This window comes from Candida dubliniensis, chromosome 2 (genome assembly GCF_000026945.1).
Source record: "Candida dubliniensis CD36 chromosome 2, complete sequence".
NCBI classification, from domain to species: Eukaryota; Fungi; Ascomycota; class Pichiomycetes; order Serinales; family Debaryomycetaceae; genus Candida; species Candida dubliniensis.
The window spans coordinates 164,745-191,090 of NC_012861.1; the positions used below are offsets into that span (position 1 = coordinate 164,745).

At 34.2% G+C, this 26,346-nt stretch overlaps 14 protein-coding genes and 1 pseudogene across 14 annotated transcripts, besides 2 other annotated features; 9 read left to right on the forward strand and 6 right to left on the reverse strand. All coding sequences in view use genetic code 12, as the record gives it.

The window, feature by feature from the left end:
- Positions 1 to 47: 47 nt before the first annotated feature.
- Positions 48 to 533, forward strand: CD36_15880 (conserved hypothetical protein; the record flags this gene model as incomplete). Its single annotated transcript, XM_002418023.1, has 1 exon — positions 48 to 533. One exon carries the CDS (start codon positions 48 to 50, stop codon positions 531 to 533), a length of 486 nt encoding a protein of 161 aa, XP_002418068.1.
- Positions 534 to 585: 52 nt separating this feature from the next.
- On the reverse strand, positions 586 to 1,674 carry CD36_15890 (activator 1 40 kda subunit, putative; the record flags this gene model as incomplete). Its single annotated transcript, XM_002418024.1, has 1 exon — positions 586 to 1,674. One exon carries the CDS (start codon positions 1,672 to 1,674, stop codon positions 586 to 588), a length of 1,089 nt encoding a protein of 362 aa, XP_002418069.1.
- A 411-nt stretch (positions 1,675 to 2,085) lies between these two features.
- CD36_15900 (peptide met(o) reductase) lies at positions 2,086 to 2,643 on the reverse strand (the record flags this gene model as incomplete). Its single annotated transcript, XM_002418025.1, has 1 exon — positions 2,086 to 2,643. The coding sequence occupies one exon, from the start codon at positions 2,641 to 2,643 to the stop codon at positions 2,086 to 2,088; it is 558 nt and encodes a 185-aa protein (XP_002418070.1).
- A 277-nt stretch (positions 2,644 to 2,920) lies between these two features.
- Positions 2,921 to 5,023, reverse strand: CD36_15910 (deubiquitinating enzyme; the record flags this gene model as incomplete). The annotated part of the gene is made up of 1 exon (XM_002418026.1): positions 2,921 to 5,023. The coding sequence occupies one exon, from the start codon at positions 5,021 to 5,023 to the stop codon at positions 2,921 to 2,923; it is 2,103 nt and encodes a 700-aa protein (XP_002418071.1).
- A 714-nt stretch (positions 5,024 to 5,737) lies between these two features.
- Positions 5,738 to 5,914: a mobile genetic element.
- A 1,821-nt stretch (positions 5,915 to 7,735) lies between these two features.
- Positions 7,736 to 8,030, forward strand: CD36_15915 (annotated as a pseudogene).
- Positions 7,736 to 8,030: a sequence feature.
- Positions 8,031 to 9,024: 994 nt separating this feature from the next.
- Positions 9,025 to 10,665, forward strand: HGT7 (hexose transporter, putative; the record flags this gene model as incomplete). Its single annotated transcript, XM_002418027.1, has 1 exon — positions 9,025 to 10,665. The coding sequence occupies one exon, from the start codon at positions 9,025 to 9,027 to the stop codon at positions 10,663 to 10,665; it is 1,641 nt and encodes a 546-aa protein (XP_002418072.1).
- A 1,200-nt stretch (positions 10,666 to 11,865) lies between these two features.
- On the forward strand, positions 11,866 to 13,506 carry HGT8 (hexose transporter, putative; the record flags this gene model as incomplete). Its single annotated transcript, XM_002418028.1, has 1 exon — positions 11,866 to 13,506. The coding sequence occupies one exon, from the start codon at positions 11,866 to 11,868 to the stop codon at positions 13,504 to 13,506; it is 1,641 nt and encodes a 546-aa protein (XP_002418073.1).
- A 1,293-nt stretch (positions 13,507 to 14,799) lies between these two features.
- On the forward strand, positions 14,800 to 16,461 carry HGT6 (hexose transporter, putative; the record flags this gene model as incomplete). Its single annotated transcript, XM_002418029.1, has 1 exon — positions 14,800 to 16,461. The coding sequence occupies one exon, from the start codon at positions 14,800 to 14,802 to the stop codon at positions 16,459 to 16,461; it is 1,662 nt and encodes a 553-aa protein (XP_002418074.1).
- Positions 16,462 to 16,912: 451 nt separating this feature from the next.
- CD36_15950 (mitochondrial 54S ribosomal protein YmL47) lies at positions 16,913 to 17,554 on the forward strand (the record flags this gene model as incomplete). The annotated part of the gene is made up of 1 exon (XM_002418030.1): positions 16,913 to 17,554. The coding sequence occupies one exon, from the start codon at positions 16,913 to 16,915 to the stop codon at positions 17,552 to 17,554; it is 642 nt and encodes a 213-aa protein (XP_002418075.1).
- Positions 17,555 to 17,712: 158 nt separating this feature from the next.
- Positions 17,713 to 18,084, forward strand: CD36_15960 (conserved hypothetical protein; the record flags this gene model as incomplete). Its single annotated transcript, XM_002418031.1, has 2 exons — positions 17,713 to 17,908; positions 17,966 to 18,084. 2 exons carry the CDS (start codon positions 17,713 to 17,715, stop codon positions 18,082 to 18,084), a joined length of 315 nt encoding a protein of 104 aa, XP_002418076.1.
- A 428-nt stretch (positions 18,085 to 18,512) lies between these two features.
- CD36_15970 (diphthamide biosynthesis protein 4, putative) lies at positions 18,513 to 18,962 on the reverse strand (the record flags this gene model as incomplete). Its single annotated transcript, XM_002418032.1, has 1 exon — positions 18,513 to 18,962. The coding sequence occupies one exon, from the start codon at positions 18,960 to 18,962 to the stop codon at positions 18,513 to 18,515; it is 450 nt and encodes a 149-aa protein (XP_002418077.1).
- Positions 18,963 to 19,149: 187 nt separating this feature from the next.
- On the forward strand, positions 19,150 to 20,331 carry CD36_15980 (DNA-Directed RNA Polymerase I, 49 kDa polypeptide, putative; the record flags this gene model as incomplete). Its single annotated transcript, XM_002418033.1, has 1 exon — positions 19,150 to 20,331. The coding sequence occupies one exon, from the start codon at positions 19,150 to 19,152 to the stop codon at positions 20,329 to 20,331; it is 1,182 nt and encodes a 393-aa protein (XP_002418078.1).
- Positions 20,332 to 21,075: 744 nt separating this feature from the next.
- Positions 21,076 to 21,492, reverse strand: CD36_15990 (ergosterol biosynthetic protein 28, putative; the record flags this gene model as incomplete). The annotated part of the gene is made up of 1 exon (XM_002418034.1): positions 21,076 to 21,492. The coding sequence occupies one exon, from the start codon at positions 21,490 to 21,492 to the stop codon at positions 21,076 to 21,078; it is 417 nt and encodes a 138-aa protein (XP_002418079.1).
- Positions 21,493 to 21,713: 221 nt separating this feature from the next.
- CaPKAR (PKA regulatory subunit) lies at positions 21,714 to 23,090 on the reverse strand (the record flags this gene model as incomplete). Its single annotated transcript, XM_002418035.1, has 1 exon — positions 21,714 to 23,090. The coding sequence occupies one exon, from the start codon at positions 23,088 to 23,090 to the stop codon at positions 21,714 to 21,716; it is 1,377 nt and encodes a 458-aa protein (XP_002418080.1).
- Positions 23,091 to 24,167: 1,077 nt separating this feature from the next.
- On the forward strand, positions 24,168 to 26,225 carry CaKAR2 (hypothetical protein KAR2, putative; the record flags this gene model as incomplete). The annotated part of the gene is made up of 1 exon (XM_002418036.1): positions 24,168 to 26,225. One exon carries the CDS (start codon positions 24,168 to 24,170, stop codon positions 26,223 to 26,225), a length of 2,058 nt encoding a protein of 685 aa, XP_002418081.1.
- Between the last annotated feature and the right edge of the window lie 121 nt (positions 26,226 to 26,346).

Genomic DNA, 26,346 nt, shown 5'->3' on the forward strand with positions numbered 1-26,346 from the left:
ATACTAGTTCGATTATTTCGGATTGTTCACTTGAAGTACCAATAAAAATGCCAGTTCAACAGTCTGCTACAAATACCACACCCTCACTGCAAGAGCAATTTGTCTTGATTGTCGCAGCAATAATATTACCACCATTAGCTATATTCTTAAGCAAAAAGTATTCTATTTGGAATAAGGAGTTTTGGATTTCTGTTGTTTTGACCTTGATTGGACATATTCCTGGTGCTATATTTGCCGTATACTATTTGTTGTGTGTTCAATTTCCTCAACAAGGTGTTGAAGGTTATACTCAATTACCTGATGACGTAGAGCAACAATTGCATGCTGAACATCAACAAGGGCTGAGCCAAGAGCAACCACAAGAACAACATCAAGGTATCCGCATTTACCATGATGAAGAACATGTTCAACCCAAGGAGAACCAAATTTTGACTGCTAACGATTTGCCTAGTTATGACGACATTGTAGGTTCATCTGAAGCTGCTACGGGACATCGTGATGTCAAGGGTGGAGACAATAAAATTCAGCACTGAGTGGCCTTTGACCTATTACATATAAATATATACTATTTTAGAACAATATATACTACTTTAAGTTGCTGATAGATACCATCGATTTAGCTACAAACCCCTCCAAATGGAAAATACTCTTCAGACCCAAGCTCAATCGTTCATCAAATATCGATGCCTGGTTTATTAATTCAAGAACTAATTGATTATTTTTACTAGAAAGGTCAATTAAATCAAACAATAAAGTTTTTAAGATGATTCTTGCAGGAATGCAATGTGATAATAGCTCGTACAAGACCACTCTAGTTTTGGCTAATGTGGCCACATTCTGATTCTTCTGGATGTTGATCGCCATATTTCTAACGATCGTTTCCCAATCCAAAGCAACTTTGGCAACATCTGATCTAACATTGATAGTTTCAGCCTGCATACTTATTGTTTCAAAGCTTAATAAGCATCTTCTTAAATTCCTATTGCTTGCTTCAGCAACTTTTGAATAAAAATGGTCGATTTCAGAGTCGTTGTTAGTATTGAATTTTAGAGACTCTTTTTCTGCAACATGACTCAAAATATGATTGATGTCATCGACACTAGGACTTGGAATTCTCACTAGCAATGTTCTTGATTTAATTGGGGCAATGATATTAGATATCGAATTACAAACCAAAATTAATCTAATGTTTGATGAGTATTTTTCCATGGTTCTTCTTAAAGCGGCTTGTGCATCTCTACTCAAAGAATCGGCTTCATTGATTATAACTATCTTGAATCTATGTTTAGCTCGCAGTTGGTTGGCAAAATCAACTTGCTCAGTACTGGCAACATCTTTCAACAAATCCTGAATCACCACACGATCATTATTGCCCATATCACTGGGTGTGATTTCCAAATGATTCGATGAACTTAAAACATTAAATTCTAGTTTTCTATTAGATGATGTGACAAAATTTTTGACATCAATTTTCAATTTTTCAACCTGTGGTCCAAAGATTTCATTCAATGTACAATAGATTCTGGTCTTTTTCCCACTTCCACTTGGTCCATATACTAATAAATGAGGAAAGTCTCCAGACTTTGCTAAAGCTCTAAGACTTTTTGTAATAGAGTCATGATATGTCAATTGGTCCAAGGTTCTTGGACGATATTTATCTACCCAGAGTGACATTCTTTGTCTTGATGTTGAAGTAGCGAGTAAAGAAAACAGTATTTCAATTCTTCCAGTTTTTTTTTTTTTTTTGTAAGGACGCGTTTTCATTTTTCTGATTCTCATTTTAAAGCTCTGCCTGATCTTTAAACAATCTTTCACAAGTGTCATCAAAAACTCTCCGTCATTAATAAACTGTTTAAAACATGGATTGTTTGTGCAGTAGATGTATTATAGTTGTTGCAGACTATACACTTACTCAATAAATTTCGAATTTTCAATATTAAATACCCAAGATGATCTATATAATACGTACAAAGCCACATTCATCTCAAGTTTGAACGACACAACACTTATTCACATATTGACTACCATATGGTGACTATAGAAAGCTATATGAATCTTGGTTTTCTGCTTTTCGTGCTTTCCAATTTATATTTTTGGCTTGGTCCTAATAAAATGGGTAGGGCATTCATAACCACCGGAATTCTTAGTCAAGTAGTTTTGATGATAATCTTCAGCATCATACCAGTTATATATCGATTCAATGGTGGTTGCAATTTTATGATTAGGATACCATTCCTTTTGGAATTGATCTCTTATCTTCAATGCAAGAGACTTATCTTCGTCATCAAAAGTGAAGATGGCTGATCTGTATTGAGTACCCACATCAGGTCCTTGAGAATTCACCGTAGTAGGATCATGCATCTTGAAAAATATATCTAAAATTTCTGCTAACTTCAATTGAGATGGCTCGTATGATATTTGTACGGTTTCAGCATAATTAGTAGTTCCAGTGCATACTTTTTCATATGTTACATTAGAAATCGACGGTTTACCATTAGCATATCCGACTTTGATGTCTACTAGACCTTTATTTGTAAACTGCTTTCTGAATACATTTTCGACCCCCCAGAAACAACCAGCTGAAAGATTGATGAGTTTAGAAGTTGGAGTTTTAAGAATAGTTGGTGATATAGTTGATACCATTATTGCATTAAGTGTTGGAATTGCAAACGTCTTGTAAGAAAAGAAAAATGAAAGAAAAAATGAAAGAAAGGTTGAAGGGACTAAAATTGTGGTGGCGATGCTTTTTATTAGTCAAGTTGGTAATTGCAAAACCCGTATATGATTACTAGAAGAACAATGGGGAAGAAAAAAAAAAAACTCGTAACAAGTCACGTGATATTGCTACATTTCTCATTGCAATTTCTCCGATACTTACTCCGGTTTTATTAATATTTTTTTATTTGTACACACTTTAATCCTACTTCCGTTTAAACCCAAATATGCTTCTTCTTCTTTCGGAGGTGTTACCATTTCCAGATATTGTACTGCTTGTAGATGGTTTTCTTTCCATTGGCGGTATATTCCCACTATTGCTGGACTCGGTATTTCTTCTTTTCAAATTACCAACCCAGGATTTCTTCTCCTTGACCTCTTTGATCGGGACACTGGGTGCAACGTTTGCACTAATACTATTGCTACGAGAAATTGGACCAGGAGCTTTGTCCTCTTTGTCAAACTTGAAATTTTTGAACACATTTGTCTTTTTAGTCGCCTCGTTCACATTGAAAGAGGCAATAGAAGAAGCCTCTGACTTGGCATCTGGATAGTCATTTTCAACAGAAGTAGCAAGTGTGCTTGATTCGTCCTCTGTTTGTTTGAGAGAATAGTCGTCGTTGCCATTGTAAATATCATCAGGATTAAATCCAAAGTCAGGATCGTATTTAGCCTGTCTGTAGAACAAAATGTAAGCACTTGCTAAACCAGGACCGTTGCCGAAAAACCTCATTACATATGAATCCTCCACTAACTCAACAGTTTCGTCGTCAAATAGCAACCATAATCCAGCTTTGATTTTGCATAGCGAGACATAGTGTCCATGCATCGGTCCACCACCAATGTGAATAACCAATGCATACAATTCATACAACAAATCCGTCAACGATTCATCATCAGTAGTGTTAAACAAACGCAACTTGAAAGGGTAATTTATGGAATCAAAAAGCTTAACCATCTTGTCCATTTGTTCATCGTACTTGAATCTCTTCAAATTGATAACTAATACTTCGGGCAACTTTTTGAGCTTTATTGTTTTCACTGCCTCTTGTAAAGAGGAACAAGTGTTGCAATAAAACTTATTCTGGTGGGTTAAGGTTTCGGATTTCGAAAAATTGTTTAAGGCATAACTTAATGAAAACGCACTTTCTCCTGGTGGTATATCAATGGACAAATCTAGAAATAGCTCCTGTTTAGACGTAATCTTTTCACAAGATAGGCACTTGGTTTCATTGGTGATTAAACCTCGGAAAATATCACTGCACCAATTTTTATCGTCAGTAAAACCTTCCTTGTTCAAACTTTCAATGATTTCGTTGGTTAAATAATTGAAAAATTCATGAGCATCATGGTGCATATTGTTCTGACGAAACAAGAAATTCTTATCTTTAAGTTTCTGAATAAAGTATGTTGGTGATACTACACCAATGGTAGATTTGTTTTCAACCATACTCTCAAATAAATCTTTCAACGCATATAACAAGGCTGTGTCTTCCTGTTGTTCGCTCGGAAGTTGCAATGATGTATCTAGGTTGATAATCGGACCATTAATCAAAGCAGATCTCTTTCTCTGATCGCTATTGGGATCTGAATTGAATGGGTTAATTGGTGTACTCAAGTTAGCTTCAGGATGTGGTATTCCAACTATTATAGCACTAGAAGTAGTGCTAATAGACCCTTCGTGTATGCTTTGTTGTGGTTGATCATTGAGTAGCATAGATGAGCTCTGCGAATAATCATTCCTATTGTCGTCATCAACAGGCTTTTTGGTGGTTTCATTAATTGAGGGTCTTGTTATCAAGATGTCTAACTTTTGAAATTCAGGGGATTTGCTAATTTTTATGCGCTGCTCCAATGATAGGGCCTCGCAATCTTTAGCTTTGTCAATATATTTCATATATGGCTTTTTGGAATCGTGGATAACTATGGGAACCGTTGTCGTTGAGGTGTTTGTTGAATTGTTAAATTTAATACCAAAAATAGATCCTTTCCTACTACCCTGCTTAGGCCTTTCTTCTGTAGTTGTGTTTGAATTCAGGGATCCCAGTTTCCCACCTTGTTCGCGTAGTTTCTTTTGAACTAGTTGTTCGTATTTGCTTGTAAAACTATGGGGTTTGACTCCAATAACCATAAGTTTGGGATCATGCTTTGTTTGGTTATGTTGAATTAATTTCAATCGGAAGCTCTCGGTGTAATATAAACACTGTAATATAGAATTGCAATAACAGGTGTTTCCAAAATTCTCCATCCCAAATATTTTATCTGATCCATCACCAAATAATAAATTGTTGGTTTCATTGTTCCCCATGCTTGGCTGTTGGGAGTATCAGAAATAACCTATATAACAAAAAAAAAAAAAAAAAAAGAAATTGATGTTAGCTGTTTCAGGAAAATCACTCAAAAAGTTGTCAAAAAGGAACAAAGGCTTCAACTAGTTGCGTGAGATATTTGCTACTCTGTCGAAGTAATAAGGTTTGTATGATTAAAACGTGGAAATCTGGCCAAAAAAAAAAAAAACGCACACAAATTAATAAATCCAAGAATTGCTGTATTAAAACTGGCAACCAGTTCTTATCAATGGTTGAGAAGAGTGTGATGATTGTGGAAATACAGTTAGTAATTGACCAGAATGGTGGTTGACTTGAATGGGTGTGTTGGCTTAAACGATATACTTTGTAAGAGAAGAAAAAAAAATAGAACTAAAACTGTCGTTTTGGGATCTTCCAGAAAAAACATATAGTATTGAGCGTTGGTGCACGAACTATAAGTGGTTTCTTGCAACCTTAACCTATCCTGGTTTCATTTACTAGTCAAGGTAGTACAACCTTAAAAGAACTAGAAGAAAAGACAAAGAGGCTTGAAAAGCTTTGTAATATATCAGTTTATATAATTTTTAAAGTGGATTACTCCGACAGAGAAGTGGGGTCAAGTTGCCTCTTTTCATCACAAGAATATTACGTTCTAGAATTGTATATTGGACACTGTAAGTGTTGCTTGTAATTCTTATTGTTTTTCTATTTCCTGTGAGGTAGTTAGGTAAGTCAGACCTATCTCAGGTCTCTTGGTTACCGGACTACCGAGTAGCATCAGACCACTAGAGTTGGACACACATATATATACTCTATCTCTGACGCCTTGCAGTCAACCAATATATAGTTGTATAGAAAATACAAGCTATAAAAGTAGTAATTACATTACATTTCCTGTTTCGTTACGTTTAGAATGTGGCTGATGAAAAGGGCTTAGAGTGTATTCAGTGATTGAGGCTTCTTGAAATAATACACAAAGGTTGAATTTGCAGACAGTCTTGAGAACCTAGAATCAAAAGGTGTTACTTAGGAAATATCGGTCTTTCAGTGTGGCATTGGTCAATATATTGTATACCCTTACCAATTTTTGTATCACTGTGGTAGCTGCCAAATTTCACATGAGTGTCATAACTCCACCAATTTTATCAGGTTCATAAAAGCTGTAAGTTATGTTAGTTGGTATGAAAGAATATTTTTCTAGGAGTAAACATAGACATGTAATAATTTAGAACTATACAACGTTTCAACACTCATTGCTAAATACAGTTTATTCAAATTTTTTTTTGCATCAATTTTTGTACGAAAAATTTGGTTTAAATCTGTTTGCAGTTATTTTGAGTACCAATATGGAAGGAATTTAAAGATATTGCATCAAAAATGTATGCAAAAGAAAATGCTTGTGTGTGTACAATTATATCTTAAAGCAATATCTAAAAATTCTCTTGGTATACTTGAACTTTTATTGTGTTAAGAGAGAATAACAAATATTAAAATCAGAAACAATCAATCTACTTTAAAAGTTTTGAACAGTCATTTGATGAATCCTACGATTTCTTGTACTCGCTTGACAAAATTCTTTTGAATATTTGCCTTTTTTAAAGGCTTGTTAATAATTATTGGACTCTTTTTATACGCTTGTTGCTTTACAAGTGAGTGCGGGGGGATACAGCTTATGAAACATGAGTAAGTTCATGATTTATACGTAATTGCAGTATTTCATAGAAATGCATATCACTCTAACTACTAAATTTGAAACACCATTTGTCAAACAATCCATTGGTGACATCAATCGGTTGTTGTTTGCTTTTTTTCAACAAAACAAGGATTGTAGATATCAGTAATCTTGAAATATATTTCTTCGGTTGTAGCAGCTCGTCCGATATAATTTGTTTGATTGTCAATATATTGTTGATACTACACAATAAACTAGTCAGATGTCTAATTGTCATAAACTACACTAGTCAATTCTATCTGATAACAATAAGAACGCGGTTCAGTTAAGTCTCGGTGATACAATGATTTCGGGTGTTTGTCAAACGAAGACGAGTCATTTTCAAATTACCAGCACCGCAACCTTTGTGTTACTCCTTTAGACAAGAATAGTTGAACTATAAAAAAAAAAAAAGAAATCCCATATCGGAAAGTCTGGAAAGTTATTTTGTGTTTGTACACGCCACGCCGGTTCTTTTCTCCGACTTTACCCCCACCCCCTTTCCCACGTCCCGCACACTAACAACAAGGAGAAAGTGGTGGTGGTGTGTTAGTTGAAGGTGACCCTTAAAGTAAGCATGGCACATTAGTTATTAATTCGTAGTTCTTATTCAAACACTGCCAATTAAAGTATGCATTTACTGACTAGTAGTTTTTCATACCTGAAAAAGTATCTCAGTAGACCATTTACAAACATCACACAAGACAAGAAAATAAGTGTTAATTAAGAAGACAGATTTTCGTAATCTTTCTTTTTTTACAATTTGGCGGTCTTGAATGGTGGGGGCAAAATTTGACTCCAGAAATTATTGAATAAAATGGGGCCATTTTTGTTCAGACCTATAAATCAATTCCCTGGTTTCTTTTCAGAATTAGTTTTGATTACAAAGATGAGGCAGACACCCACTTTGAAAATCTTCAGTGGAGGAGGATGATCGTGTGTGTGTCATGTCTGTCGAGTGATTTTTATGCAAGTTTCAAAAACTTATGCACGCTCGTAGTTAAGCAAATACAATGCGAGTCGTGTCATTTGCAGAAATTATTATGCATTTGTCGCAGAGACTCATCTCAGACAACGTAAGCACATCCGAACTGAGAATTCACATAGGTTGCACACAATAAGAAAAAGAAAATGCCTCTATTGTTCTTTTTTTTTTTTTTTTTTTCAACAGAACTAAAATTGAACAAATACAAACATTAATATTCAACTATAATGCTAATTCAATCACAAAAGTGTGTTTTTTTTTTGTCATGGTTCGAGTTAATCCGAAAAGTTTATTCATCACCACGCCACACACGTACGATTTTGCAGAATCCGAAAAAAATGATCTCAGAAGTGTCTAAAAATTACAAGTTTACTTTGTATTTGTATGTTCCGTCTTTAATCACCGGATTCTGTTGTGCTAACAGTACTGATAAATATCGATAGCCTTTTAAAAAGGTGTTTCAATTACTTATTACCTATTTTTGAAATCTCTGTATAAACTATAAAATTTTTTTTTTCTTTTGTGTGTGTTTTGTATTAATAAAAGAGTTCAAGACCTAAACAGTTGTACTGAAAATTTTTTCCGGTCGGAGAATTTTCATGCACTGCATGTTATTAATTTTTACTAAACTCGACTGATTATTAAGAAAAAAAAATAAAACACGGAAAAACTCATACAGATGCATAAAACAAAACTTACTTTTCGGGCAAGTAGAAAAAAAAAAATTTTTACTTGTAAAAAGCCTCAACAATAACAAAAACAACACCACTACTACAACCACCTATAAAGCTGGAATTTCAAAAGCTCAAACTCTATAACATTATATGTACCAGAAGTTTGACATCATTAGTAAAAGAAAGAAAAAAACCTTTTTTCTTTGCAATTTGTATGTTAATACAAATATTGTAGTTGTTTTACCGTTCTTTTTTTTGTTATTCGGCAATAATTGAAAAAATTCTAATTTCCATATCAAACGATGAGATCGGAAAAAATTATGCACAAATTCTAAAAAACAGTTCGAAAAAAACAAAGATTAAGATTTTTTTTGATGTTTTTTTTTTCTGGGTCACTCACTAAAACCACGTACATGCGAATATCCCCATAGCACCACTCCACTTCCCCCATGGCTAAATGAAAAAGAATTCGAAAAAAAAAAAGGAAAAACTATTAACTGTTACTAAAATAGAGAAATAACAACAATTCTTCGAGGTATAAATATGTAGTTATTTCCCATCAATGTTCCAAGTTTGATTTCATTCTTTTCTTTCTTTTTTTCTACATCATCCCTCACAATAATTTTAAATATGTCTCAAGACAACGTATCATCTACATCTACAGCTGAGGCTGTGAATAATGAAATCAAAGTTAAAGATGAAATTCCACAAGAAGAACCAGCTCATACTAGTTTAGAAGATAAACCAGTGAGTGCATACCTTGGTATCATCATTATGTGTTTCCTTATTGCCTTTGGTGGTTTTGTTTTCGGTTTTGATACTGGTACCATTTCTGGTTTTATTAATATGTCTGACTTTTTAAAAAGATTCGGTGGTACTAGAGCTGATGGTAGTCTTTACTTTTCTAATGTTAGAACTGGTTTATTGATCGGTTTATTCAATGTAGGTTGTGCTATCGGTGCATTATTCTTATCCAAAATCGGTGATATGTACGGTAGAAGAATTGGTATCATGTCTGCTATGGTTGTCTACATTGTTGGTATTATTATCCAAATTGCTTCTCAACATGCTTGGTACCAAGTCATGATTGGTAGAATTATTACTGGTCTTGCCGTTGGTATGTTATCGGTTTTATGTCCATTATTTATCTCAGAAGTTTCTCCAAAACATTTAAGAGGTACTTTGGTGTGCTGTTTCCAATTGATGATTACTTTAGGTATCTTTTTGGGTTACTGTACTACTTTTGGTACTAAGAAATACTCCGACTCCAGACAATGGAGAGTCCCATTAGGTTTATGTTTTGCCTGGGCTTTATGTTTAGTCGCTGGTATGCTGAGAATGCCAGAATCTCCACGTTACCTTGTTGGTAAAGATAGAATTGAAGATGCTAAAATGTCTCTTGCCAAAACTAACAAAGTCTCTCCAGAAGACCCAGCATTATACCGTGAACTTCAATTAATTCAGGCTGGTGTTGAAAGAGAAAGATTAGCTGGTTCAGTTTCATGGGGTGCTTTATTCAATGGTAAACCAAGAATCTTTGAAAGAGTGTTGGTTGGTGTCATGTTACAAGCCTTACAACAATTGACTGGTGATAATTATTTCTTTTACTACAGTACTACTATTTTCAAGTCCGTTGGTATGAATGATTCTTTCCAAACTTCTATCATTATTGGTGTTATTAACTTTGCATCCACCTTTGTTGGTATCTATGCTATTGAGAAATTAGGTAGAAGACATTGTTTGTTGATTGGTTCTATTGCTATGTCAATTTGTTTCTTGATTTACTCCTTGGTCGGTACTCAACATCTTTACATTGGTAAAGCAGGTGGTCCAAGTAGAAAACCAGATGGTGATGCTATGATCTTTATCACTACCCTTTATGTGTTCTTCTTTGCTTCCACATGGGCTGGTGGTGTTTACTCCATTATTTCCGAGCTTTATCCATTGAAAGTCAGAAGTAAGGCTATGGGTTTAGCTAATGCATCCAATTGGATTTGGGGTTTCTTAATTTCCTTCTTCACTTCCTTCATCACTGATTCAATTCACTTCTACTACGGTTTCGTCTTTATGGGATGTTTAGTTTTCTCCATTTTCTTTGTCTACTTTATGGTTTACGAAACTAAAGGTCTTACCTTGGAAGAAATTGATGAATTGTACTCAACCAAAGTTGTCCCATGGAAATCAGCTGGTTGGGTTCCACCTTCAGAAGAAGAAATGGCTACCTCTACTGGATATGCTGGTGATGCCAAACCAGAAGAAGAACACGTTTAATGATTTAAGAAAAATAAAAGCACAAATGAGTGTTATGTTTTAATTTGTTCTCCAAATGATTTTAATGTTTACCAATGAAATAATCAAATAAAAAAATAATTTTTTACGAAAATGTTTAATATAATTATAGAATTTAGACAAAATAAATTTTAATGCATATGAATTGATATATTAGTTATACCAAATAATTGCAATTGTTACTGTAGTTCTACTTAATAGTTAGATACTGTTTACGATTTTGTGAACGTTAACGAATTTATGAATAGAGAATTAAGCTATGAATATTCATTTTTAAAATCAGTTGATCATAGCTATGCAGAATCTGAACCTCCTGTTATCATTATCAACAAGTCTTTGAAATCAAACTAAGCAAAAAAAGTTTAGTGACTTTTGTTATTGTGTATATTCCTTAGTCCAAAATCTGCATGAAATGCATTTTTTGAGATAAAGCCACCTCGGCATGATTACGTAGTTGAGTTTTATTCAATTCTAACACTGAAAATAAGGGCATATTTTGAATAGGTTTCAAATGTTTCTTTCAACCCTTTCATTAAATATAATGATCATCATTTAAGAGGAACTACCTGACTTGAATCTTCTGTTTTAAATATTAAAATTTTAGCCTGATCGGAATCTCATAGTTTTATTGAGTGTTCCCTTTTATTTATGTTTGTTTGTTTTGTGTGTATTTGTTTTTATAATCAGAAATCTGCAGCAATAATAAAATTTGGAGAGGGAACAAAAAAAAAGAAAGGAACTCATTGTTAAACAAAGAGATTCTCAATTCTTTTTTTTTTTTTTTTTTCTTCTTGCTCCACTCATTTTCCACCAGTGGTGTTGCTGGATAACAATGATTTAATGCTTTAGATTTCCGCTTTCTAGTTCTTTTGTGTTTTAAAGCAATTTCAAAAGTCAGATGTACGTTTAATTACTAAAATTTAAACACCCAAACTAAAAATAAAAAAAAAAGAAAAAAGAAAAGAGACTGTCTTTCATTGATGTACTTGTTATTGTTCAATAAATTAGTTTCGTCATTCTGCTCCGGATAGTTTAGAACTGAATGCTGAATAAGTGAAAAAAAAAAAAAAAGAGTTTCCGATAGCAATATAAATACACCAAGATGTCGACGGTTGTGGTTTTTTTTTTTTTTTCATTTTGAAAGTGAAGTTTTTGAATCGCTTTAAATTCAAATAATTCAAAATGTCCTCAACTAACTCAACAGAAAACCATGCTGTGGAGGAGAAGTATGAAGATCAACAACAACAACAACAGCAACAGCAACAGCAACAGCAAAAAGATGCTTTAGCCAACAAGCCATTGAAGGAATATATTGGTATCAGTATAATGTGTGTGCTTATTGCCTTTGGTGGTTTTGTTTTTGGCTTTGACACTGGTACCATTTCTGGTTTCATTAACATGCCTGACTTTTTACAAAGATTCGGTGGTACTAGAGCTGATGGTACTCTTTATTTTTCTAATGTTAGAACTGGTTTATTAATTGGTTTGTTTAATGTAGGTTGCGCCCTCGGTGCTTTGTTTTTGTCCAAGATGGGTGATATGTACGGTAGAAGAGTTGGGATTATGGGAGCAATGATTATTTATATTGTTGGTATCATTGTCCAAATTGCTTCCCAGCATGCTTGGTATCAAGTTATGATTGGTAGAATTATCACTGGTCTTGCTGTTGGTACATTGAGTGTCTTATGTCCATTGTTTATTTCAGAAGTCTCCCCAAAACATTTGAGAGGTACTTTGGTGTGCTGTTTCCAATTGATGATTACTTTAGGTATCTTTTTGGGTTATTGTACTACCTATGGTACTAAAACTTATTCAGACTCTAGACAATGGAGAATTCCATTAGGTTTATGTTTTGCCTGGGCTTTGTGTTTGGTCGCTGGTATGCTTAGAATGCCAGAATCGCCTCGTTATCTCATTGGTAATGATAGAATTGATGATGCCAGGATTTCGCTCGCTAGAACTAATAAAGTTTCTCCAGAAGACCCAGCATTATACCGTGAACTTCAATTACTTCAGGCCGGTGTTGAGAGAGAAAGATTGGCTGGTTCTGCATCATGGAAATCGTTGATAACCGGTAAACCAAGAATTTTCGAAAGAGTGTTTGTGGGTGCCATGTTGCAATCATTGCAACAATTGACTGGTGATAACTACTTTTTCTATTACAGTACCACCATTTTTAAATCTGTTGGTTTAAATGATTCTTTCCAAACTTCTATTATTATTGGTGTTATTAACTTTGCTTCTACTTTTGTGGGAATTTATGCGATTGAGAAATTAGGTAGAAGACATTGTTTATTAATCGGTTCTGTTGCTATGTCCATTTGTTTTTTGATTTACTCATTGATTGGTACACAGCACCTTTATATTGATCAACCAGGTGGTCCAAGTAGAAAACCAGATGGTAACGCTATGATTTTTATCACTGCACTTTACGTGTTTTTCTTTGCTTCTACATGGGCTGGTGGTGTATATTCTATCATGTCTGAACTTTATCCATTGAAAGTCAGAAGTAAAGCTATGGGTATAGCTAGTGCATGTAACTGGTTATGGGGTTTCTTGATTTCTTTCTTTACTTCATTTATTACTGATGCCATCCACTTCTACTATGGTTTTGTGTTTATGGGCTGTTTAGTGTTTTCCATTTTCTTTGTCTACTTTATGGTTTACGAAACTAAAGGTCTTACCTTGGAAGAAATTGATGAATTGTACTCAACCAAAGTTGTCCCATGGAAATCAGCTGGTTGGGTTCCGCCTTCAGAGGAAGAAATGGCAACTTCTACTGGTTATGCTGGTGACGCCAAACCAACAGAAGAACACGTTTAATGACTTACAAATGGAACATTGAGTTATGACAACATATTCTTGCTATGCTCAACTTGCCATAACCCATGCTCCTTTTGTTTATGCTTGGAAATAATGAAAATTAGTTTCCTCATAGTTATGATTATGCCATTTACATATAGATATTAGTTATAGATGATTAAAATAGAATAAAAAAATTATAATATTAGGTAAGATGTTTCGGAAAAACTTGGGGATGCATACAATATACTATACATCGGAGAAACGAAGCTGGCTGGTTGGCTGGTCAACAGTAACACTTGTTGGGCGACTTTCCACAATTATTTCCACATTTTAATGCTCACCCCCGCCATCCTAATTCAATTCCAAGGAATTCTTTTTTGACGACGACGATATTTTAACAAACTGTCATGGAATAGAATAAACGGAAAAAACCGTAGTTTCAAGAGGTAAGTCCTCTGTATGTTCTGTATATAGATAGTTTGAGCCTGTATATATGGGGAAAGATTACTAAAAACTCAAAAAATAATGGAACAACTGATGTTATGTTTTTTGTTTATTTAGTATTTCGTACCTTTAAGGGAGGTTGAAGTCACCTTATGTTCATTAGCTTTGTTAGAATATTTTCCTGTTTATATGTACGAGAAGTGGAATGACACACTACCTTTCCTTTTTTTCTTTGTGCAAGTCTACCCTACCTTTTGTCTCCGCCCTTTCTCCTGGTATACACCACAACATGTGGAGAATATCGTTTAACTTTAGCTTCTTTTTCTTTTCTTTCTTTAATGAAGAATAATTAACTTCTTTCCATTTTACCTTAGGAAAACCTTATATAAGAAAATTTTTTTAAAAAAAAAAAAGAAGAAGAAGAACAAAGAAATGCTTCTATCTAAAGTGAAACGAAGATTTAATCGAGAGATACAATTGCCAAAACTTTTTTTACTGAATTTTAACCCCCGACAAAAGGTTTTGTGTAAATTGCTATAAAATTCCCCCTACTATTTTAGGAAGTATGTATGTATGTAGCCATGATCAGGAGAGAAAAATAAAAACACTAGACGGACAAGAAAAATTACAGCAAAAACAAATGATTAGTGTTTACTATTCTTGCCGTTGTTTCGCAGCTTATACTTCGGGAATTCTTTACCAATATATGAACCAACTCAGTTGGAAAAGAAAAGAAACCAAGCTCAAGACTGTAGTATATAAATGGCTCAAAAGATTACTTCTTGTCCAATTTTTCCATAACGAAAAACCTGGTTCTTGAAAATTTAATTTTTTCTTTTTGCATCAATTTAATTTATTCAAAGCAAAATGTCATTAGATAATTCAACAGAAAACCGTGATTTGGAAGAAAAGGAAGAAATTCCAAAGAACGAACAAAACGAACAAAACGAACAAAACGAACAAAACGAGAACAATGAGCATATACCTACTTTGGAAGACAAACCATTGAAGGAATATATTGGTATCAGTATATTGTGTTTCCTTATTGCCTTTGGTGGTTTTGTTTTCGGTTTTGATACTGGTACCATTTCTGGTTTTATTAATATGTCTGACTTTTTAACAAGATTCGGTGGTACTAGAGCTGATGGTAGTCTTTACTTTTCTAATGTTAGAACTGGTTTATTGATCGGTTTATTCAATGTAGGTTGTGCTATCGGTGCATTATTCTTATCCAAAATCGGTGATATGTACGGTAGAAGAATTGGTATCATGTCTGCTATGATCATTTATATTGTTGGTATTATTGTTCAAATTGCTTCTCAACATGCTTGGTACCAAGTCATGATTGGTAGAATTATCACTGGTCTTGCCGTTGGTATGTTATCGGTTTTGTGTCCATTGTTTATCTCAGAGGTTTCTCCAAAACATTTACGAGGTACATTAGTTTATTGTTTCCAATTGATGATTACTTTAGGTATCTTTTTGGGTTACTGTACCAGTTACGGTACTAAGAAATACTCCGACTCCAGACAATGGAGAGTCCCATTAGGTTTATGTTTTGCTTGGGCTTTGTGTTTGCTTGGTGGTATGGTCAGAATGCCAGAATCTCCACGTTACCTTGTTGGTCAAGATAAAATTGATGATGCTAAGATTTCACTTGCCAAAACTAACAAAGTCTCTCCAGAAGACCCAGCATTACACCGTGAACTTCAATTAATTCAAGCCGGTGTTGAAAGAGAAAGATTAGCTGGTAAGGCATCTTGGGGTGCTTTAATCACTGGTAAACCAAGAATCCTTGAAAGAGTCATTGTTGGAGGTATGTTGCAATCATTGCAACAATTGACTGGTGATAACTACTTTTTCTATTACAGTACCACCATTTTTAAATCTGTTGGTTTAAATGATTCTTTCCAAACTTCTATCATTATTGGTGTTATTAACTTTGCTTCTACTTTTGTTGGTATCTATGCTATTGAAAGATTGGGTAGAAGACTTTGTTTGTTGACTGGTTCTGTTGCCATGGCTATTTGTTTCTTAATCTACTCGTTGATTGGTACTCAACATCTTTATATTGATCAACCTGGTGGTCCAAGTAGAAAACCAGATGGTAACGCTATGATTTTCATTACCGCACTTTATGTGTTCTTCTTTGCTTCCACATGGGCTGGTGGTGTTTACTCCATTATTTCCGAGCTTTATCCATTGAAAGTCAGAAGTAAGGCTATGGGTTTTGCTAACGCATGTAACTGGTTATGGGGTTTCTTGATTTCCTTCTTCACCTCCTTCATCACCGAATCAATTCACTTCTACTACGGTTTCGTCTTTATGGGATGTTTAGTTTTCTCCATTTTCTTTGTCTACTTTATGGTTTACGAGACTAAAGGTCTTACCTTGGAAGAAATTGATGAATTGTACTCAACCAAAGTTGTCCCATGGAAATCAGCTGGTTGGATTCCACCTTCTGACGAAGAGATGGTTCATGCAAAGGGCTATACTGGTGATATTCACGGAGATGAAGAACAAGTTTAATCAAGTCTTCATCAATTAACGCTGTACTAGTTTTCATTTTATTTGCTGGCATTTAAAGAATACCCATAGTTCAGAAAATAAAATTGAAAAGTATAAGAAAAATACACTATCATTATCTTTTTTTTTTTTGACAATATTAATAATAATATATAGTTAATGATGTTTTTGAATTTTGTATGTTTTGAAAAAAATTGTTTAAAAAAATAATAATAGTAATAATAATAATAATTAAAAACTAGTATTATTCAAATTACATTTCGTAGATTCTGGTGGTTGTACTGTAACAGAGAGATCTATTCTATTGAAAGACAAGACCTTCAAATATTTGCGACAAAAAGTGTAGATATTTTTACACGACTCCTTGTTATTGGCGTTCCAGCTCAAACACACAAAAGAAAAAGGAAAATTTTTCTGTTGAATAGAGTAATCCGCTTTTATCGTGAAACAAGACATGTTCAACCAATTCAAATCGACCACAGTGTTTAATAGCATATTTGGGTCTTTTAGAAGATTCAAGCATGAATATGCTCCTAGATTTAAAGAAGTGGAAAAGGCCCAAAAGGGAAGGGTGTCAGTTAGAACTGGTGGTTCAATTAAAGGAAATTCATTAGAATTTGGCAAAATAGGATTGAGATTAAAATCCCAAGGTATCAGAATGCATGCTAATCAACTTCAGGCAGCTGATAAAGTTTTAAGAAGAGAATTAAGACCCACCAAATCGAAATTATATACAAGATTTGTGTGTGACTTGGCTGTGTGCATCAAGGGTAACCAAACAAGAATGGGTAAAGGTAAAGGTGCGTTTGACCACTGGGCAACTAGAATGCCAACAGGTAAAGTTTTGTTCGAAATCGATGGACCAATACATGACAAGGTGGCTAGAGATGCATTGAGAAAAGCTGCTGATAAATTACCCGGGTTGTACGAAATTATTACACCGGAATCTAAAGTTAGAGTGAGTTTGACTCACTTGATTGATAAACCAGAACCAGTGGATTATGTCGAAAAACTTAATGCCAAACCCACAAAGAAATGGGCAAATGTCCAGGCATATCACACTGATCCAATGTATAAACAATACAGTGGAAGATGAAGTTTGATAAATAATTTATGTTGGTAGTGTCTATCTTGTAAATATATAAAACATATTCATTTCAGAACGAACAAACAAAACAGTTAAACAGTAAGACAAAAAAAAAATTTCATACTATATGCTTATGATTATTGTTACAGCCATCTGACTAGTGAAAGATGTCAAAGGAAACCCCTAAATTGATTAATAATGCCTTGAAAATAACGTCAAAATTGGTTGAATCTGATACAAACATTTCAACAATTGATTTGAATTTGTTGGAAAACTTGAACACTAATCAATCGTTGAATTATATAAAACTAGAGAAAAACATGAACGAGATTGAAGCAAATGCCAAACATTTGCAGATTTTGAGTATGTATTACTGTTTAGTGATTTGGTCTTGTACGGTTTGTACTAACTTTGCCATAGATTCCGAATTCACAGGTTATACTCAGGAGCTCCTACAAATTGAAAATAAAGTTGCCATACTAGAAGATATAATAAGTGAATTAGATAATTGGACAAGGGAATTGGAAAACATCAAGTAGTTAGACTATTTAGTTAATGCACTATTAACATTATTCTTGTTATAGATTTGTTTGTATAGTCAGATCTAATAAAAGACGAAAACACAAAAAAAAAAAAAGGTGGATAAACAGAAAATATCATTTCTTGCAACATTGTTAAATTCCGGAACCATAAACTTTCCAGAATGAACGTGGTATACTTTTTATTTTTCATTCTAATCACTGCCGAAGTCCCTAAAGTTTATTCCAATTTCATTAGTGAAGACGATTGTGAATCAACCAGTGGATTCTATAACAAACCAGCAAAAGGGTTCTCAATCAAAGAATGGCTATCGTGGTTTAAGCGCTTTGGGAGGAATCATGATATTTCTGATTGTGACTATTCTAGTTTCCCCATGAATAGTTCAGAATGGGAAACTTGCCTTAGTGATTCAGATATTTAAAGTTATTCACTCCTCGTAATATTTCACTTGAATCCAAAGACTGCAGCTATTGCACTGCACTATGATATCAAACCCTCCATCTTTATCTGGTGTTCCCTTTTCTAAATCTGTCTCTGTGAGGCAGATGCTATTGTGAGCAGTGCATCTGGGGCATGATTTTGTCCATTCATCATTATCAAACTCAAAATCATCAAGACTATAAATATCCAATCCACTCCCATTTATGTTAAATCCATTCAATTTTGATGACTCGATGAGCTGCTGATCATATTTTTCCCTAGATGTTGGGTCAATTAACGTGGCGAATGCTTGTTTAATTAGTGGTATATCAACTTGTGCAGTTGAGTTATCAATCTTATCAGGATGTGAGGTTAATAATTTCAGCTTGTATGCTTGTTTGAGTTCCGGGATACTTGCTTCTGGTGTGATTCCCAATACATCATAGTATGATATCATTACAAAATTGCCATGTAAATTATGATTTTATAAGGTGTATATCATCTAAAGAAAAGCAGACTAGATGAACTTAGTTAGTGCAAGAAAAGCTACGATGCACCTTGAAAAAAAAAAATTTCTTGAGGAAAAAAAAAAAAATACTATTTCAACTCATCCCGATCAGTATTATATATATCTGTTCAGTGTCATGTCTTCCAATATCAAAGTTAACTCTGTGACAGAGAAGCCAGTAGCCACTGTGGGTTCCTTTTTTAATGGTTTAGCAGTATCTCCGGAGGTAGAATTTGATTTGTATAAACATAAGAAGAGAGATGACTATGTTTTACATGGAGAAACCGATACCTTAGAGTACAATGGTACGTCTAATAATGATAATGAATATGTTGTTGCTGTTTTTGATCCAAACTGCAAATCTGTTGAATTATACAAAACCCCATATATTTCGACCAAGGTTACTGCAAAGAAAAATAGAGTTTATAAAGGTCCAAAAATCAAGAGTGCTGGTGTAAGAAATGTAACACAACGTAATGCATTAGGTGAAGCCTTTGGTACTAAAAAAGCCAAATCTGCTATTACCAATTTGGAAAAGAACAGAATTGATTCTGAAAAGTTGCAAGACATTGAAATGGATATTGTTGATACAGTTAAAGAAAGCACTCGTGATTTGCCAACTCAAGAAGATGGCGTTGATAGACCAGCACCTTTTGCAAACGTTGATGCCACAAATGTTGAAGATATTTACCCACTAGAAAAAATCATTCCTGAAAAAGATTGGCAGTATCTTCGTGTTAGTTCGATTCTTACTACAGAAAACCCATTGGAAAAATTACCATTCACTAAATCAGAATTCATTACCAAACAATTGCCAATTTTGATTCTGCAAAAAAATACAGAGAAGTTACAAATGCTTTATTATGCATCTCTTTTATTGGGTGTTTATGAGAATAGAAGAGTCAAAGATAAACAGAGTCTTATGACCAGATTACAAAACATTCCTTCTGAAATTTTGGTTGATGGTATTTTGGACCGATTTGCTATTTCTCGTGCCACTAAATTTGGTAAATCAAAGGATAAATCATTTACTATTGATCCATATCACGAAGATAAATTATTGACATATTTGTTCATATTGCTTTTACATATAAATAACTTTACGGTTGAATTGGTACCACTTTCAAAAGATTTGAAGTTGAAAAATACAAGATTGGTGGGCTTGTTTAGAGCTTTGGGTGCTATTATCAAAAGCGCAACTGTTGGTGAAGCTGAAGCTCTTGGTATTCCTAAGAGTGCTGTGGGTACCTATAAGATTGCCACATTAAAAGTGCCATTCAAACTACCAGAATTGACTAGAAGAGGAAAACGTCGCTAGTCTCTTATGTTTGTTTTTATAGTCCATTAAATACACTGAAATAGAAATATTGCAATTAATTATAAAGTAAGATCAAAAAAAAAAAAAGAAGAGGTGTTCATAAAAGTATGAAAGAGTTGATTTAAGCCAAAAAAAAAAAAAAAATAATGACACCAAGGAGATTCGAACTCCTGCATCTTACGATAGTAGAAAACCCCTGTTAGAACAGAAGAAGAATTTTTGTTAATTCTTGAGTCTACCGCCTTAGACCAACTCGGCCATAGTGCCATTTGATGTGAGTGTAATTTTTTTACATTCATAAACCAAATATTATTTTTTAATTAACCATTTTTGTAAATCAAGAAAATTGGACTTTAATTATAATTTGAGAGCTCTGACCAATCTTATTTAAAGTGTAATTGATCTAATTATACAGTTTTAAAGTAGTGACTAAGAGGGAGAGGTATTTTTTTGAAAGAATTAGCATATCAACTTTTGTCAAATTTTGTTATAAAATTGGTACAAATTTCTCTTCAAAAAAAAAAGTACAAAGTGCTACGACATCAACTTCTTGGTTTTATCTAGAATCATAATTAATACTTTATTTATCATAAGTCACACAGAAAATATACATCTCTATATACATTTAGAAAAAAATGGCAAAAAAAATCTAATAATCCTGAATAGGATGTGTCACGTTAAACGGAATGGTATATCATAATTTTCCTTAAAGCTCACGTATTACTGTTGGTCATAACTATTCCTTCAATTGACGTAAAAATCCTTTTGCAAATACATCCAAACCAAACTAACTGAACTGACAATCAATGGACCACTTAATCCTTTACCCAATTTACAAGTTCCAAAATACAACCATTCACTCAAAAAATGCCATGCAGCAATAGCAAATGTGAATTGAGTCAATTCATAAACTTGTTTATTTTGTAAATAATAAGCACCGTAAAATCTCACTATTGAAGTAATCAATGTCCAAGTCCCAAAAGTTCTTGCTGATAATGGAGATACTTGATTGGGATTTCTTTCGTATACTCTTTTAGTCAAATTGATGTTTTGATACGTTTGAACAGAATTGAAAATTGATACCACAGAAATAAACAAAAGCCAATATGGAAGTTTACCACCATTGGTATATGGGAGAATTGATTCAAAATATCCTAACATTGTGTTTGGTTGATGTGAAGGTAAAGAAAACCAATGTTCTGAAAAGTACTAGTTTTTTTTTTTTTTGACTGTTTTTGTTTGACCATGAAAGCTCGTTCACGCTGCCATCTCGTATAAACTGACCACATACATAGATGAGCTTTGCACCGTTCACTTAAAAAAAGATAGAATATACTAACATAAAACAATATAAGATAATAAACAACTACTTACTGTACACCTTAATGACCAGCAGTTGGGTCTTGACTCTTTGTAGGGTCTTGTTCTTTCAATACCTCCACAACAGGACCCAATAATCTTTGGAACCCGGACTTACCTAATGTGGCAACAATTACATTGTCCAATGCTTCCACAGTAGCTTGTCGTGGTAAATCTTTTATTAATGCAAGTTCACCAAAATAATCACCTTTGGTTAATTGTTTGATATTGCCCAACTTTTCATTGTAAACTTGACAGTTTCCACTTTCTATTAAGTAAAAGTTTTCTCCTTGTTCACCTTCAGTGACTATTTTATCACCCTCGTGATACATTTCTGTGCTCAATGCATCTGCCAATTTTGAGCGGGCATGATCTGAAAGAGATTTCAAAACCTCGATATCTTTTAAGAAATCCTCGTACATCAATCTCTTGTTGAAAGTACCTTCCAAGAGGATTCGACGGAATGTCAAACGATCCAAGGCCCAGCATACAACATCAGTGGCTGCAACTGCTGTAGCGGCTCTAGGTGAATTATACATCAATGCCAATTCCCCAAAGGATGACCCTTCGCTGCTGGAGCTCACTTTAGCACCATTAACATAAAAGTCAACTGTACCAGTTTCAATAATATAAAAAAAGTCCCCTTCATCACCTTGCTTGATGATTACTGTATCCTTAGTGAATGACTTTTGCTGTAAAGCAGCAATCACAGTTTTCTTTGAGTTTGCGTCCAATTGCTTGAAAAGAAAATTGTTCTTTAAATTGTTGGCTAATGTTTCTTCTTCGGTAATACTTAAATTATTAACTGGAGGTTTCCAGCTATCTAATTTCAACTTTGCTGGGTTCAAGGCTTCAGCAGACACTGATGTTCTTCTATTAGCATTAAAAGCAACCGGAATCTTTGATGATGAGGTTGTTGTTGTTGATGACGATGGCAACTGTTGTATTGGCTGGTTTGATGGTGATGGTTTTGATGGGTCATCTGGGTCCACTTCCTTGGCAGGAGGATTAGAAGAACTCTTTTTAACATCAAAATTTGACTTGAAAATGCCCCCAGCAATTGCAGAAGAGTCTGGTTTTGTATCTTTGGCATGTGGATCTTCGTCATGATTCAGATGTGGATCATTAACACCAAATGGTGATTTAAAGCTTGGTTGTCTATCATTCACAATACTCACACCACTAGAATTAACATTCACATGATCAACTACTGGGAATAAATTGATACCAGCAGCTTCTGCTTTAGCTTGTTGCGACCATAACTCACTTCTTTGAGCTTGTAACTTGGTGTTAAAATAGTTGGCGCAAAACTGTAACACATCCTGTGGGTTTTTGGAAACTATTTCTTTCTGTAACTGTGACAATTCATCGGATATGAATTGTTGTTGAGAACTAGACATTGGTAAAGATGTTGATTAACGTGTAGAAGATATGTGATTAAGACCGGTATCACAATTCCAGTTGTGGGCAACTTTTTTTTTTTTTACCTTTCCCCCTCTCACTCACTCACTCACTTAATTGTTTGTCTTCGACTCTCACACACACAATATAATTTCTTCTCGTTTTCTTAAGAAAGCAAATTTTACTCAACTGGGGCAAATTCACCTCCAAATGAAGTATAGTTTTTGTTAGTTTGATTAAGATTGCGATGAAAATTTCAGTCACTCACATAATCATGTCGAAATTACTTTGACATCATCAAAAACAACTCAAAAAAAAAAAAAATTACAGATTATGCAGAATTTGAGAGATATCAATCTTACTAGTTAGTATGTCTTTACTCGGGGAGAGTTTATGAACATAATGGTCAAATAAAAACTTCTCTTGCGCAAAATTAGTAATAATTGATAAAGCAATCACAAAGATATGCGGTGCTAGTTGATTAGAACTAACAATCCAACCTAATAACTATTACCTTATTACACTTTTTGATATTCTCTTTCGTTTCTTTTAATCAAAATCACCAAATTACATTTTCTTAAGGTTGGGAATGGAGTGACAATTGATGATAATTAAAAAATAAGAAAATGGTGGAAAAATATACAACTCTGCGACACTTCACGTGATAACGACATATTGACATGAATGAATGAATGGCATATAAATCAAAAGTCATACAAACGACATTTTTATTAGAAAGAAATAAAAAAGGACCAAAAAAAAAAAAAAATCTCAAAGTTGCCACGTAAGCACGTTAGCTTTCAAAATCTTCATAGATTTTTAACTATTTCTAGTATATTCTACGTAATATGAGTGATCTATATGCAGTGCACACAGATTTTTCACAGATGTTGACACAGTGTTGAAAAATTCATTCACGTTGATTTATAAATATACACCACAAGACATTCTCTTTTTTTTTTTTTTTTGGTTCTTATTCTCCTTTTTTTTTTTTTATCAAGCATTCTCTTGTATTACTCCTTGATAAATTTACAAGATCCTTTAGATCAATTAGATTATAGAGTCATTTCAATATAATGAGATCACATCAATCTTCTTGGTTACCACGTATTGGTTTATTATATGTGGCGTTAGTTATACTTATACCATTTTTGGTTTCACCGAAGCACGCATTTGCCGTTGCTGCTGTGAGCGATGATGAATCCTCGACAGATAACTATGGTACAGTCATTGGTATAGATTTGGGGACCACGTACTCCTGTGTTGGTGTTATGAAAAACGGTAAGGTCGAAATCTTGGCCAACGATCAAGGTAATAGAATCACTCCATCATACGTGTCGTTCAACGGCGACGAAAGATTGGTTGGGGACGCTGCCAAGAATCAAGCTTCCTCCAATGTCAACAACACTGTTTTTGATATCAAAAGATTAATTGGTTTGAAATATAACGATGACACTGTGCAAAAGGAACTTAAACATTTGCCTTACAAAATCGAAAACAAGGGCAACAAACCAGTTGTTAAAGTTGAATACCAAGGTGAAGAAAAGACATTCTCCCCAGAAGAAATCTCTTCTATGGTTTTGGGCAAAATGAAGAGTATTGCTGAAGATTACCTTGGTAAAAAAGTCACTCACGCAGTTGTCACTGTTCCAGCTTATTTCAACGATGCTCAAAGACAAGCTACTAAAGATGCTGGTACTATTGCTGGTTTGAACGTTTTGAGAATTGTCAATGAACCTACTGCTGCTGCTATTGCCTATGGATTAGACAAAGGTGACAAGGAAAAACAAATTATTGTTTACGATTTGGGTGGTGGTACCTTTGATGTTTCTTTATTGTCTATTGAAGGTGGTGTTTTCGAAGTTTTAGCTACTGCTGGTGATACTCACTTGGGTGGTGAAGATTTTGATTTCAAGATTGTCAGATATTTGGCCAAACAATTCAAGAAGAAACACGGTATTGATATCACTGCCAATGCTAAAGCCATCTCCAAATTGAAGAGAGAAGCTGAAAAGGCCAAAAGAACTTTGTCTTCTCAGATGAGTACTAGAGTCGAAATTGACTCCTTTGTTGATGGTATTGACTTTTCTGAAACTCTTTCAAGAGCCAAGTTTGAAGAATTGAACATTGCTGCTTTCAGAAAGACTTTGAAACCAGTTGAACAAGTGTTGAAGGATGGTGGTGTTAAAAAATCAGACATTGATGATATTGTTTTGGTTGGTGGTTCCACCAGAATTCCAAAAGTTCAAGAATTATTGGAAGGGTTCTTTGATGGCAAAAAGGCTTCAAAGGGTATCAACCCAGATGAAGCTGTTGCTTATGGTGCTGCTGTTCAAGCAGGTGTTTTAAGTGGTGAAGAAGGTGTTGATGATATTGTGTTGTTAGATGTTAACCCATTAACTTTGGGTATTGAAACTTCTGGTGGTGTCATGACCACTTTGATCAAGAGAAACACTGCCATTCCAACCAAGAAGTCTCAGATCTTCTCAACTGCAGCTGATAACCAACCAACCGTCTTGATCCAAGTATACGAAGGTGAAAGAACCATGGCCAAAGACAACAACAGATTAGGGAAATTCGAATTGACTGGTATTCCACCAGCCCCAAGAGGTGTCCCACAAATTGAAGTCACTTTCTCATTGGATGCCAATGGTATCTTGAAAGTTGAAGCTGCAGATAAGGGAACGGGTAAATCCGAATCTATTACTATCACTAACGAAAAGGGTAGATTATCCAAGGAAGAAATTGATAGAATGGTTGAAGAAGCTGAGAAATACGCTCAACAAGATCAAGAGTTGAAAGAAAAGATTGAAGCTAGAAACTCATTAGAAAACTATGCCCATGTATTGAGAGGTCAATTGAGTGATACTTCTGAAACCGGTTTAGGATCTAAATTGGATGATGATGACAAGGAAACCTTGGATGATGCTATCAAAGAAACATTAGAATTTATTGAAGATAACTTTGATACTGCTACTGCTGAAGAATTTGAAGAACAAAAGCAAAAATTAATCGACGTTGCTAATCCAATCACAGCAAAATTATACGGTGGAGCTGGTGGAGCTGGTGGCGCTGGAGATGCTAAATTCGGTGACGATGATTCAGATGATGAATTCGATCACGATGAATTGTAAAAACGTATATAAGCATTCCAATATTTAGTTCTCTAGGAAAACAAAAAATAAAATAAACAAAGAAACGTATAAAACGTAAATGTAGAAAGATGAACCTTCAGTAAGGTATCTCCCCATACAA